Genomic DNA, 13473 nt, shown 5'->3' on the forward strand with positions numbered 1-13473 from the left:
CAGGTGAAGGATCGAGAGATGAGCAGGTGAAGGATCGAGAGATGAGCAGGTGAAGGATCGAGAGATGAGCAGCTGAAGGATCGAGAGATGAGCAGCTGAAGGATCGAGAGATGAGCAGCTGAAGGATCTAGAGATGAGCAGGTGACGGATCTAGAGATGAGCAGCTGAAGGGTCGAGAGATGAGCAGCTGAAGGATCTAGAGATGAGCAGGTGACGGATCGAGAGATGAGCAGGTGACAGATCGAGAGATGAGCAGGTGACGGATCGAGTGATGAGCAGGTGAATCTGCTAACAGTGCTAACGTGCGTTCACAGAGCTCTGTCAGTCTCAGATCCCCACAAAGAGGAGGCTTACTGTATCAGGTGATACTGGGAGGGGTGTGCAGAGACAACACCTGTATCTGTCGCCTGTATGTTTTTCGGATGGGGGGTGTTTTCTATACGTCCCACACTGTTATTTTGTCAATGCAAGCGTCATTGTGTCGAGAAATGCACAACAAAATAACTTGTTTAATTTTCTGTTTAATGCTGACATTTTTCTGCAAATCTTACCTCTTCAGATATCTTGGGTCCGCTTCAGGACAGCACAGTAACTGTGTGTTTTTGGGTCGTGGTACACCCCTAACCACAGTAACTGTGAGTTTGTTTCGGGGTACACCCCTAACCACAGTAACTGCTGGGCCCCCGCCACCACATGCAGTTCCTTCAATGACTGTAACCCCCCTTCCCCGCCCTGTCGCTGTTTCGCGGTATTGGGCAGTGGTTGACAACAGCAGAGTTGTCAACCAAGCCAGGGCTGTCATGGAGAGAGGTGGGGGTGGGGGTGGGGGTGGGTGGGGCAGGGCGGGGCATCCCAGCTTTACCGCACGATTTGGGGTTCGCTCAGTCAGTTTGTAATTGAGGTGTTTGGTACACAGCACCCGTAAGCCTGGCAGGCATTGTGACTGCGTGTGTTCTACTGTACGCCTCGCTGCTGCTGGACTTGAACCTGGACTGCCTGGATAATGCATCCCAGGGGCGCAGCCAGACAGCATCCACCAATCAGTGTTGGCATTGTTCCGCTTCTTATTGCCAACATGCTCCGTGATTGGTTGAGCTGCTCTCTGGTTTTCATGTACAAAAAAAAAGTGACGGCACCTTCCTCCTGTCCCTCTTCCGTTTTCCCTGAGTGGAGCAGGTCCAGGAGTTGGTTTTGTTGTGACCTTCGACCCCTCTGTTGGGAAGAGGGTCTGAGTACATATAACGGGGGCCTGCCATTTTAAACTGAGCTTAGACCAGCTTCAGATCCCGGCTGATATCACAGTATCCCAGGGTCACAGGCAGCTTCCCTCAGAGCCGATTTTGAGCCGTTTGTTTTCTGTTTTTTTTTTTTTTTTTTTTTCGCCGCAGAAGGGATTATCGAGCCCTGCATGCGGCACATTTACCGGCATTTACCGATTTAGCCGAGCGAAGTGGGGCAGCTCCGGCTTGCGCGTGTTTGTGTTCCCTCTGCCGCCTGTTTGTTAGCGAGGTTGTTGGTGTTATCTCAAGAATTTGCTAATCCGTTACAAAAACCGAATGGATTGTGCTGAGCCCCTTGTTTTGTGTTTAAAAAAAAAACACAGTTTGTGCGGTACAGAGTGAAATGTTCTCCCGTGCCTTGTTTGTTCTGTCTGTTTGAAGTTTATATCAGTAAGATGAGAGAGGGAGGGAGGACAGCATCCATCAGAAAAACAAACAGGGAAAATTACATTTTTCTCCAAAACTGTTATCTGTTCATAAAGTGACAACGTGTCACTTTATGAACAGATAAAGCTCTCTCAATCAGGGATTGTCTTTGGCCTTGTTGTGGGTGTAATCTCTGTGTGTTCAGAATGCGTATTTTGATTCTTGGTTAGTGCAGTGAATGTGCTTTGGTGATTTGTGAAGTTCGATCTTTACGTGCTGATGAGAGAAATGCCGTTAGCCAGATCTGGCCCTATTAATTATATTAATAAGATGTTTCTCCAGAGGATCTGAATGAAGATTCTAAATGAATCTAATGTTGCATGATGTTTTTCATTCGTTACACATATATAATCAGTAGCAGACAGGGCAAATCTGCATGTTTACTTTAATCCACTTTTTTATTTAATTTTTGGACTTGAGCACTTTGCACTACGTTCAAATAAACGTATACTTTTCTAATCTCAGTTCAAGTATATGTTTTATCCGGAGGTGGGCTGGATCCGATTAGTGGTATTTTTGGGTTGCAAGTTCCCCGCTTCTTTTATTGATTCTTTTTCTACCAATGCGCCCATATCATGTTATTTATTTATGTACTTTTATTTGCTTTCTACATTTTACAACCCTGCTGAATAACGTATAAAATGGTGACATCTGACGTCTGCGATAAAACTGAGCTATAAGCAACTCCGGTGCGCTGAAAGTCACCAGCTGTTTGTTTGTGGGTTGATTAAATAAACGATCCTGCTCTCGCTGCTGCCCAATAAATTTTGCCCAGTGTAGGCTAGATTTGTGGCTCTTGTTTTTTTTTTTTGTTTTTTTTTTTGACACATCGCATCAATGAAAAGCTATTTTTTCATGACTGTTAGCAGTTTGTCACTGCCCAAGAACTCTAACAATGAACAGAAATCTGGGAAAATATTGAAATGGCCAAAGCCCTCAGCCAACCCAGAGTTTGCACGCAAGGCCCTCTTCGTTGGATTTCACACTGCGCGGTTTTCGGTTTTTAGTGAAGTACAGTTCCAGCAAGCACTCTAATTTGAACGCTTCATGTACCAAACGAAAATTCAATGCAATTTTAGAGTTCTGAATCGGTGTCTAAATAGCATCTTAATGTGTGTATGGCAGTGTCCAGAGGACGTTTTAACCTAGTTTTTGCGTAGGCTACCTACGCGCAAACCTGCGCACACGATCTCTGTATAGGCTGCAGTATACGGCCAGCTCCGAAATGGGCTAAGTAACGATGCTGACCTACATCGGGAGCCGGCTCAACCCGGATCGGTTCGTGCGTGGCATTGTTGTCAAGCTTCGAGACGAGGTCAGTGCAACAGCGGTCTGCAGTCTCCTGTAACCTACTCCCCGCTGCAGGGAAAGATCCGGAAGCTTAACCAAGTTAGCGAGCTGACCGTTTTTTATTTCTTGACGGGCGACGACGACCTCAGCTCTGTACTGTGAGCCGTTTCGGATGACGCTGTCCATGGTTTGGGGCGCCTTTCCAGAACGACCTGAAAGCGGCAGTTAAACTCCTGCTGAAATATGCGCTCGTAAACCGTACTGATCTGTTTCGCGGAAATCCGTTCAGCAGTGCCATAAGTTTGGCTGTTTTGTTTTTGCTGTTGTTGTAGCCAAACCGCTGCATAAAATAGATTTTTATGAATTTTATGACCCTCTAAATTTTTTAATATTTTATGTACAAGAGAATTGATGTTCCGTTACTGAAACCGAATATACAATATATTTTAAATATGTGTGAAGTTCAAAAATATAAACATTTCATTTTTGTGCATTTGTTTGAATAAAACAATAATTAGAGTATTTGTTCATATATTATGAAGTTCTGTAATACGTAGATAATATATTTAATTTACTATATTTTCAGTATATGGCATTAACATAGAGGTTTGTTCTGATCTGACTCATGGGGTTTGCCAGAGGTCCATCCAGAGATTTTTTTATCTTGCCCCCACTGCCACCAAACCTGTAGCAAAACAGGTTTGACCTGGTTTGGCCTGGTCTGGCCTGGTTTGGCTTGGTTTCCCCTGGTCTGGCCTGATATAACCTGGTGTGGCCTGGTTTGGCTTGGTTTGCCCTGGTGTGGCCTGGTTTGGCTTGGTTTGCCCTGGTGTGGCCTGGTTTGGCTTGGTTTGCCCTGGTCTGACCTGGTTTGGCTTGGTTTGACCTGGTTTGGCTTGGTTTGCCCTGGTTTGGCTTGGTTTGACCTGGTTTGGCTTGGTTTGGCCTGGTTTGACCTGTTTTGGCTCTGCCTCAGTGGCGGCGGCCATTTTTGTTTGTGAAATGAGTCGAGTCAACCGGTCAACCAGCCGGCCAATCAAAACAGCCCTTGGTCCAGCGCAGCCATGTGCTCACGGGAACCCGAGTCTCGCCTCTGCTCTGCCTTCCTGAACCTTCCGGAAGCTTCTCCCTGTAATAATGCTGGGCTGTCCCTGCACCCATACAGCAACACCTAGAAAGCATTCGCCTTCACGCTTCCTGAGCAAATGGCCAAAACTGTCTGTCTGTTTAAATGGGATGGGTTTTTCTGGAGATTTTTTTTATTTATTGTTTTTAAAGATTGCCATTATTATCAGTTTCAGTGTGTGTTTTTGATTGGACCAGACAGTCTTTGTGTGGTGTGAAGGATATCTTGGGTACTTGCAGAACTTACTGATAACCAGCTAGCATTTCAGCATTACAGTGGGAGTGTAGGGCATTTTGATCTTAAGCAAGTGTGCGCACTTCAAGTGACTTAGAAGTTGCTTTTACAGCGATGATAGATAAATGCTCCATAGCAATCAGGTCTTCACAGACTTGTGTGTGCGTGCCACTGAGATACGTACTCTAAAAACTGAAATATTTTTTAAAAACCACAGAAACTGGACCACCCCCTTTTAAACTAAGAGCCAGAGTCAGTGTGGCTATGACTCATTTGTCAGAGGTTTGTCAATGAAAATTCACTTGCATAATCATTTTTTTTTGTAGATGGCCTGTGCATGTCGTCATGTTAGTATCAACAAAATGTTGATGGCTGCTTTGTTCTTTTTTTTTATTGGCAATGGCGTCATGTTCCTTGGCTTTGTGTTGGGGACATCCTTGTTTGGAGAGGAGCAAAACGGGCTGAAAGGCAGATTGGGGTCTGTTTTCACAGCCTGTTTGGACAGAGTGTAGCCTGGCCCATTGGCAGCGCGCTCGCGCTGTCCTGGCTTGTCAGTCAGCCCCATTGTCCGTCGGCCAGCAGCTTAGCCTCATCCGTACCCTGTTCTTTCTGGGACAGCCGCATTATGTGAGCAGTATGTAGCCCGGTAATGCTAGCGTCAGAATGTAGTTTGTGCTTTTTCATTGTGACAGAGCCGCTTGCCAAAGATCCTGATCCCAGTCAGCACATTGGCTAGCAGAGCTGTCAATCATGTTGACCCCCCCACCGACCCAACCCCCACTCGGTCACTGGCTGTGTTCAAATCAGCCTCCTAACTGCTGCGTTCTTAAAGTATGTACTGTCTACTAAGCATACTGCATACTGTGTAGTGCGCACGTTTTAGTATGCAATGGGAAGAATGCAAGAAATATCCCCATGCTGTTTTCCAACCGTGCTGTGGAATTGTCACGAGACGTCCCGTCCTTGTGCGACCAGGCTGATGTGTGGCTGTTGTTGTTGTTGAAAGGAAACATCAGCTAAGCTGTGCCTCGTTTATAAAGCGAAGCTGCACATCGTATTCATGGGGCCAAAATGTTTTTTTACTTCCTGAATATTATGCTCTCAAGTGTACTCAACCCCTGGAAATAAGGACATTATCCTGGTATTTTCACTACATTTAGAGGACATTTCGCCCACTTAATAACTCTCGCATCCAGTGTACTTAGCATGTGTACTCAATAGTAGGCGAGTGCGCTGATTGGGACACGGTCCCTCTCTCTCTCTGCTGTTTTTTTTTTTCCCCGCCCAGAAATGAAGCGCATCGTGCAGCTGGACCTGGACCTGAAGTTCCGGAGCAACATCCGGGATCTGTTTCAGGAATTCTCCCACTTCCCGCCCGGAGCTGTGATCGGAATCGGCCCCGAGCTGCAGCCGGTGTACAGGTACGTTTCACATTCAGGTGCATACAGGTGCATTCAGGTACGCACAGGTATACCCCACACTCAGGTACGCACAGGTATACCCCACACTCAGGTGTGCACAGGTATACCTGACACTCAGGTACGCACAGGTATACCCCACACTCAGGTACGCACAGGTATACCCCACACTCTGGTGTGCACAGGTATACCTGACACTCAGGTGTGCTCAGGCATACCCCACACTCATTTGCGTAGAAGTACACCTTACACAGGTAAGTACAGTGTAGGGGGGTGGGGGTTTATGTCCCAAGGTAGCTGTGCAAGAGGGCTGGTGGGTGCACCCTTAGCTGTATTAACGCTGTGGTGCCATAGGCAAAACACTGCTTAAGCATGCCAGTTCCACCCTGAACACATCCCTAAATCTCACCCTGTCAGCACTGCACGACTGCAGCACTTTTCCGTCTGCAGCGCGTTCCTTAAACGCCCCCCGTCTCCGTGCTCGATGCCCCGCCATGGCGTCCCGCCGGAGCACCTGTGGGCTTCAGCCGCTTCAAAAACTGTCAGCATGAAGTGGGGGGAAGGTTTGGGGGGGGGGGGGGGGCTTCAGTGACATTCCCTCTGGCGGTGCCTGTCAGTTTATTCTTTGAAAAAAATAGAAAATGCGCACGTCAGCGTAAATGCAAATGGCCCGAGGCTCAGTGCAGTTACCGGTTTTAATTGAGTTTTAACCGGTTTTAATTGAGTTTAGAGCCCGACGCGCGTCCCTCTCGGGTGGGCCGGGGGTCTGCTCCGTTCCCTCAGGTCCCTGGGGCGCGTGTTCGTGACTCTGGGGCGCTCTGACTGTGCGGACCGCGCAGAAATCCACTCCTGTTAAAAATGCGCTCTGCTCCTTCTCCCTGGTGTGAGAGACAACCCTCAGCGCTGTCAGCAAAGCATTTCCTTTTGTCTTTTACCCTTTACAAAAAAAATCTCAAGAAATATTCGGGAGTTCTTGCCAAAAAATCTCAGCGAGCACAAACTGTACAAATTGTCGATACAGCTTTGCTTTGCTCGAGTTGCCTTGTCTTTTTTTTTCTTTTCCCCTCTACTTGTGAGGATGAGGGAATTTGGTCAACCAGACAGAAATGTGCAGTCAGACGAGGCGTGTAATGCTTCTGGTGTCCCCTAGGGGGCGGTAGAGCCAGCTGCACAGCTGATTCCGTGGCCTTAACCCCACCCCGAGCTCTTCACCTCCTCCCGGACCCTGTTAATGCGAGCCTGCTCTCTCTCTCTCTCTCTCTCTTTCCGCTCGTCTTCCCCCTGCTGAACGCAGCGCAAATCCTTCAGAAACGCTCAGCGCGGATTTCCATAAGCGCATTTCTGCGCGCTGCCATTAACGCCGATTAGCCCTCAGTGCGTTCGCTCGCTCGCTCGCTCTGACCTTGGCTTATGCTAATCACACCCGGGCTGCTGAATGTGTAGTGAGTAAATAATAAATAATGAAGGTCAGAGGTGCACGTGTTCGTACGCCGTTGCTGATAGGGTGGATATGAAGGCCCGTTCTCCTGCCGTCCTGAAGTTGTGTGTTTGAGCACAATGTCTTTGTGATGCCAGTATGGAACCTGGGTATAATGTACATATTGACAGTGATATTTCAGTCATAGTGGTCTGGCAAGCCCTTATTTGTATTCATTTATGCATTTAGATTGGTGTAGTTTTAACTCCTGAACTCTCTTGACGTGGCACATTTCTCGGAAGGGAAAAAGCACAGTTTTTTAGTGTGCAGTTCATCACTAAAAACGAGAGAAGTGGCAGAATACTGTACGCAGGTGAGTGTCTCTGTGAGTCCAGGAGTGCAGGTGTGCAGAGAGGGAGAGAGAGAGAGCGGTGAGACTGAAATGAAATGTTGTGCCCGCTCGTTGGCTTCTTCGTTGGCTTTCGCTGCAACATTTGCATCTTGCGTTGTGCACCATCTTTGGCCGAGCCCGGGTGTTGGCTCCTACCCCAGATGAGGGGCGTGTGAGGTAACGATAATGCTGCTCCTGAGGGGAGTGTGTCTGTGCCGGATCCAGCCTGGGGGTCCCAAACGAACCCTCTCCAGCATGTGGCTCGGGGGGGTACGCGGGCCACCAGTTGCCATGGCGCGGCTGAAATGTCACGGTCAGGCCGACCTCTCTCCGTCTGGCCTCTGCAGCCGCAGGAAGTGTCCGTTCCGATTTCCTGTTTAACGTTTGGCCTTCCGACACTTCCGCCCTGGGCCCTGAGTCTGGGGCTTTCCACACTGCTTCTCCCTCTCATTCTTCTGTGTGTGTGTGTGTGTGTGTGAGTGTGTGTGAGTGTATGTGAGGTGAGTGTGCGTGCATGTGCGTGTGCGTGTGTGTGTGTGTTCAAACTGAAAAAGAACACAGATTTGTTTATGTCAGCCCAGTGTTCCATGCTCTCGTGGGGGGGGGGGGGGTGGCTGTGGGTGACTGACGGATAGAATCCACCCCCCCAGGGGGTCATATAAACTTTTGCAGGGACAGGGGATGGTGACAGAGATATATGTGCTTATCACATATCTGGGCAAATGCTCTTATTTTCTCCTGCATTGTAACTCTCTGTGTATAACGGCTTCGGCTAAGTGAACTTAATATCGTGTAATGTATCAAAATTATCGTCTCCTGTGCCTCTCCTCACAGAGCGTTCAGCGGGATTAATAATTTATGTTTGGTTCTCGTTACGTGAAAAGGCAGCCTGAGAATTAATTTTTAAAAATTGTCCGCCGTTTGTTTCGCTCCATAAAACGTGCAGTAAAAGAGGTTTGATTCCTGTCCTGCGTTCCCCTGCCTGCCAAGAGAGAGAGAGAACGAGAGAGAGAGAGAGGGGGGCGAGAGAGACAGTAGGAATGAGAGGGAAGGAGGGAGGGAGGGAAAGAGAGAGAGACAGAGAGAGAGAGAACGAGAGGGAGGAAGGGAGAGGTAGAGAGAGCAAGAGGGAGGGAGAGAGAATGAGAGAGAGAGGGAGAGGAGAGAGGGATAGAGAGGTGTCTAGGGAGGCTGAGGACGACAGGAATTAAGAGTCCTAACAGAAGCTGAACCCACTTCCCCAAAAGAACCCACTTCTCTGCCGTAGGGAACCCCAGCCCTGGTCCAACTCCTCTGCACAAGTCCAGTACACTCTGCACTCGCTCTCTCACAACCCTCTCTCAGAACCCTCACTCAGAACCCTCACTCAGAACCCGCTCTCTCAGAATGCTCGCTCAGAATCCTCACTCAGAACCCTCACTCATAACCCTCTCACTCAGAACCCTCTCTCTTAGAACCCTCTCTCTCAGAACCCTCTCACTCAGAACCCTCTCTCTTAGAACCCTCTCTCTCAGAACCCTCTCACTCAGAACCCTCTCTCTTAGAACCCTCTCTCTCAGAACTCTCTCTCAGAACCCTCACTCAGAACCCTCTCTCTTAGAACCCTCTCTCTTAGAACCCTCACTCAGAACGCTCTCTCTTAGAACCCTCTCTCTTAGAACCCTCACTCAGAACCCTCTCTCTTAGAACCCTCTCTCTTAGAACCCTCTCTCTTAGAACCCTCACTCAGAACCCTCTCTCTTAGAACCCTCTCTCTTAGAACCCTCTCTCAGAACCCTCTCTCAGAACCGTCACTCAGAATGCTCTCTCTTAGAACCCTCTCTCTTAGAACCCTCTCACTCAGAACCCTCTCTCTTAGAACCCTCTCTCTCAGAACCCTCTCACTCAGAACCCTCTCTCTTAGAACCCTCTCTCTCAGAACTCTCTCTCAGAACCCTCACTCAGAACCCTCTCTCTTAGAACCCTCTCTCTTAGAACCCTCACTCAGAACGCTCTCTCTTAGAACCCTCTCTCTTAGAACCCTCACTCAGAACCCTCTCTCTTAGAACCCTCTCTCTTAGAACCCTCTCTCTTAGAACCCTCACTCAGAACCCTCTCTCTTAGAACCCTCTCTCTTAGAACCCTCTCTCAGAACCCTCTCTCAGAACCGTCACTCAGAATGCTCTCTCTTAGAACCCTCTCTCTTAGAACCCTCACTCAGAACCCTCTCTCAGAACCCTCTCTCAGAACCCTCACTCAGAACCCTCTCTCTTAGAACCCTCTCTCTTAGAACCCTCACTCAGAACCCTCTCTCTTAGAACCCTCTCTCTTAGAACCCTCACTCAGAACGCTCTCTCTTAGAACCCTCTCTCTTAGAACCCTCACTCTTAGAACCCTCACTCAGAACGCTCTCTCTTAGAACCCTCTCTCTTAGAACCCTCACTCAGAACCCTCTCTCTTAGAACCCTCTCTCTTAGAACCCTCTCTCTTAGAACCCTCACTCAGAACCCTCTCTCTTAGAACCCTCTCTCTTAGAACCCTCTCTCAGAACCCTCTCTCAGAACCGTCACTCAGAATGCTCTCTCTTAGAACCCTCTCTCTTAGAACCCTCACTCAGAACCCTCTCTCAGAACCCTCTCTCAGAACCCTCACTCAGAACCCTCTCTCTTAGAACCCTCTCTCTTAGAACCCTCACTCAGAACGCTCTCTCTTAGAACCCTCTCTCTTAGAACCCTCACTCAGAACCCTCTCTCTTAGAACCCTCTCTCTTAGAACCCTCTCTCTTAGAACCCTCACTCAGAACCCTCTCTCTTAGAACCCTCTCTCTTAGAACCCTCTCTCAGAACCCTCTCTCAGAACCCTCTCTCAGAACCGTCACTCAGAATGCTCTCTCTTAGAACCCTCACTCAGAACCCTCTCTCAGAACGCTCTCTCAGAACCCTCTCTCAGAACCCTTTCTCAGAACTCTCACTCAGAACCCTCTCTCTTAGAACCCTCTCTCTTAGAACCGTCACTCAGAACGCTCTCTCTTAGAACCCTCACTCAGAACCCTCTCTTAGAACCCTCACTCAGAACGCTCTCTCAGAACGCTCTCTCAGAAGCAGTCAGCTGTGTATTCACAGATTTATTATTAACCTCGCGAGCCAAAAAATAAATAGAAATAGGAGCCCAGCCGAGCGTATATAATGTTCTGGAATATTTTTTATTTGTTTTTATTGTAGCTATGTTGCTGCATTGCTAAAGTGTTTATTGACAGAATTCAACGCCGTCACGGGGATTAGAGTTTTGTGCTGATCTGCTGGCAGTGCTGTGAGCTCGTTGGGAGTTTAATGGCTGTAATGCCCTTTACGCTCGGTACATATGGAAATCCCTGCAGACCCATTGTGAAATGGACTCCAGTCCGAACAGTGATCACGTGGACCTGAGGTGAAGTGAAACTTTACTTTCGTATGACTCCGTCCTGCAGGATCGTTTTCCGATTCCAGATCCTCACCCGGGTCCGCCTTTACCCCTCTGCTGGGCCAGAATCCAGCACCCTTATGTTACTGAGCTAAATGGGATTAGACCCCCTAACCCCCCCACCCCCTCCTCAGGTTGGCATGAGGTCAGTACGCTGTACCCTGCCAGGGTCATTGGTCTTATATGCCATGATCTATAGTTGGCAGTGGTGCCACCCAGCAGTGTAGCAGTACGGTTAGAGGACTGGGTTTGCCTCATTGAGTTTGCAGGTTCGATTCCCAAGTGGGGCACTGCCGTTGTGCCCTTAACCTGTCCTGAGCTGCTCCAGTAAAATACCCAGCTGTATAAAGTTTTTTTTTACGCTGTCAGACCTGCATGGAGTGGGCCCCCCCCGCCCCCACCCCAGCCACACCCCCCGCCCCCCATCCTCGTTCTCCAGGTGATTATACCGCCCACGCCAAACGAGCCGCCTCGCCATTCTGTCTAGACAGCCGCTAAGCCCAGCGCCTCAGACAGGAAGTCAGGTGCGGAGGGGCGCGCGTGTGGCTGCTGGTGGCGGTAAGGCTGCTGTAAGCAAAGCTGCTGTTCACACCCCCACCCCCCACCCCCCCCGCCCCCCCAATCGCGACTCACCACGTTTTCCGCACCATACTGTACGTGTGAGAGTGGATCCCTGGTGTTGCTTTTCTGATGGTTCCATGGTGCAGTTCCTCTGGTTTGGGGGCAGTTGTATAAAACTACCCCCCCCTCCCCCCACCCCCCGCCTGTGTGCTGTGCGAGTCTCTGCTGCTGCAGCATTAATCACCCTGCTGTATGGAGAGCTCACCGTTCTGACCACCATTTTGTTCCCTGTTAGTCCGGATTCATGGTCTGCCTGGTGAGTCAAACTGGGTTATTTTAATCAGGCTCTTTCAGAGCTCTGTTACCGAGTCTGTTCTTGGAGAAGGATGAGTGAGCTGTCAATCAGTCCTCCGTACTGCCCAGCACTGGGGCTGAGGGGGTCATTTACATCTCAATGTAAATTCTGGAAATGTGAAATTCAATCAATTAGGCTAATTAATTGGAAAAAAAGGTTACCATAATTTTTAAGTAATTAGCTGAATTTCAATTAATTTTCTGAAATTGGCTGAATTGAAATTGACCCCAGTGCCGGCAGCCTAAATGTTTGTTGCCAGACGCAGGCATCCCCCAAAGTCCCGAACGTAACCTGTCATCTCCTGTGTTCTGCACTTTTGAGAAACGCCAGGTCTCGTAGGACGTCCTGAGAAGAGGGTGCATTTTCTCACAGAAACTGAACGAGGTGCTGACATGGGGGGGGCGGGGGGGGCCACTATCAAGCCACCAGCAAGCGTTTGAGAGACTGTATCCCTGCTGCGTCAACAGGGAAGACAAAATATACACACAGGGACTGGCTCTGTTGCTAGGGTGGGGCACCTCCTGTTGCTGGGGTGGAGCACGTAATTGTTGCCGGGGGCGACCCAGCTTCTCTTCCAGACGTGCGTGCTGACACAGCCCTGAAACCTGTGTTCATTGCAGCTGCGCTTTCCTCCCGAAACAGTCCGAAGCCCTGTCACAGCCACGCACACCTGCTTCAGAAAAGAACCCTGAGTCAGGATAAGTGCGGCAGCTTGTCTTCGAATTGCTTGGCGACCTCTGAGGTGCACAAGAAAGAACTAAAAAGAGTTCTACTGAAAGTGAAAAAATGCATGGAGTTTGGAATAATGTTGGGGTGGTTATGACCTGCTGCATTCAGCCCTATGACGTCACAAAGCCAGCTGCCCTTAGCCCTGTGGCATCACAATGCCAGCACTCCTCGGTATTATGACATCACAGTCTACAATATCTACATTGCCTGCCACCCACACCAGTGCCCTAATGAAGCGCTAGCTTCTTTCCATTCTCCGGATGTGGGTTCTCCTCTGAAAATGACTGGCAGTAGGGAACTCATTAGTGGGGGGAGGGAATTTAATTACCAGGCTTCTGGCTCTTCCGTTTTGCCCTCTCCATGTCAGGGGAAAATTTCTCCTGCTTGACGCAGAAGAAGCCGAGCGTGCAGTACAGAGGGAAAGAGATGAAATAATGAACCCAAACATAATCCATCACTGCGCAGTCTTTGAGCTCTCCATGTTTCCCTCAAACACAGCACACTGAAGATGAATGTGCTGTAGTGCACTTACGAGGACTTGGACAAGGAAAGGGGGTCTGTCTGACCTCAAAGGTATTCCTTCGAATGTTATGACAAGGACAACGCACTTCCCCCAGAGTTTAATTTCCTCACTTTGTTCCATTGTTTAATCTGTCATAACGTCCTCGCCACCCTTAAACCTCAGTCTAATGGACAGCATTTTGGGCTGGCTGAGGTAGTTTAATGTTGAGCGGATAACGGAAGAACCTGTTTTTGCGAAGTCGTGTCGAGCAGCTGTGTCTCCCTTTGATCTCTTGTTTGTGGTGTG

The 13473-nt window shown here is 49.0% G+C and overlaps 1 protein-coding gene across 4 annotated transcripts in view; it reads left to right on the forward strand.

Annotated features, from left to right (window-relative positions):
- xxylt1 (xyloside xylosyltransferase 1) overlaps positions 1-13473 on the forward strand; it is a 50358-nt gene that overhangs the window by 20961 nt on the left and 15924 nt on the right. For all 4 annotated transcript variants that reach the window (XM_035412373.1, XM_035412372.1, XM_035412370.1 and 1 more), the window contains exon 4: positions 5645-5777. In XM_035412373.1, coding sequence (XP_035268264.1) covers positions 5645-5777 — 133 coding nt within the window. The remainder of the gene's footprint in view (positions 1-5644; positions 5778-13473) is intronic.

The sequence above is a fragment of the Anguilla anguilla genome, chromosome 4 (genome assembly GCF_013347855.1).
Source record: "Anguilla anguilla isolate fAngAng1 chromosome 4, fAngAng1.pri, whole genome shotgun sequence".
Taxonomy (NCBI): domain Eukaryota; kingdom Metazoa; phylum Chordata; class Actinopteri; order Anguilliformes; family Anguillidae; genus Anguilla; species Anguilla anguilla.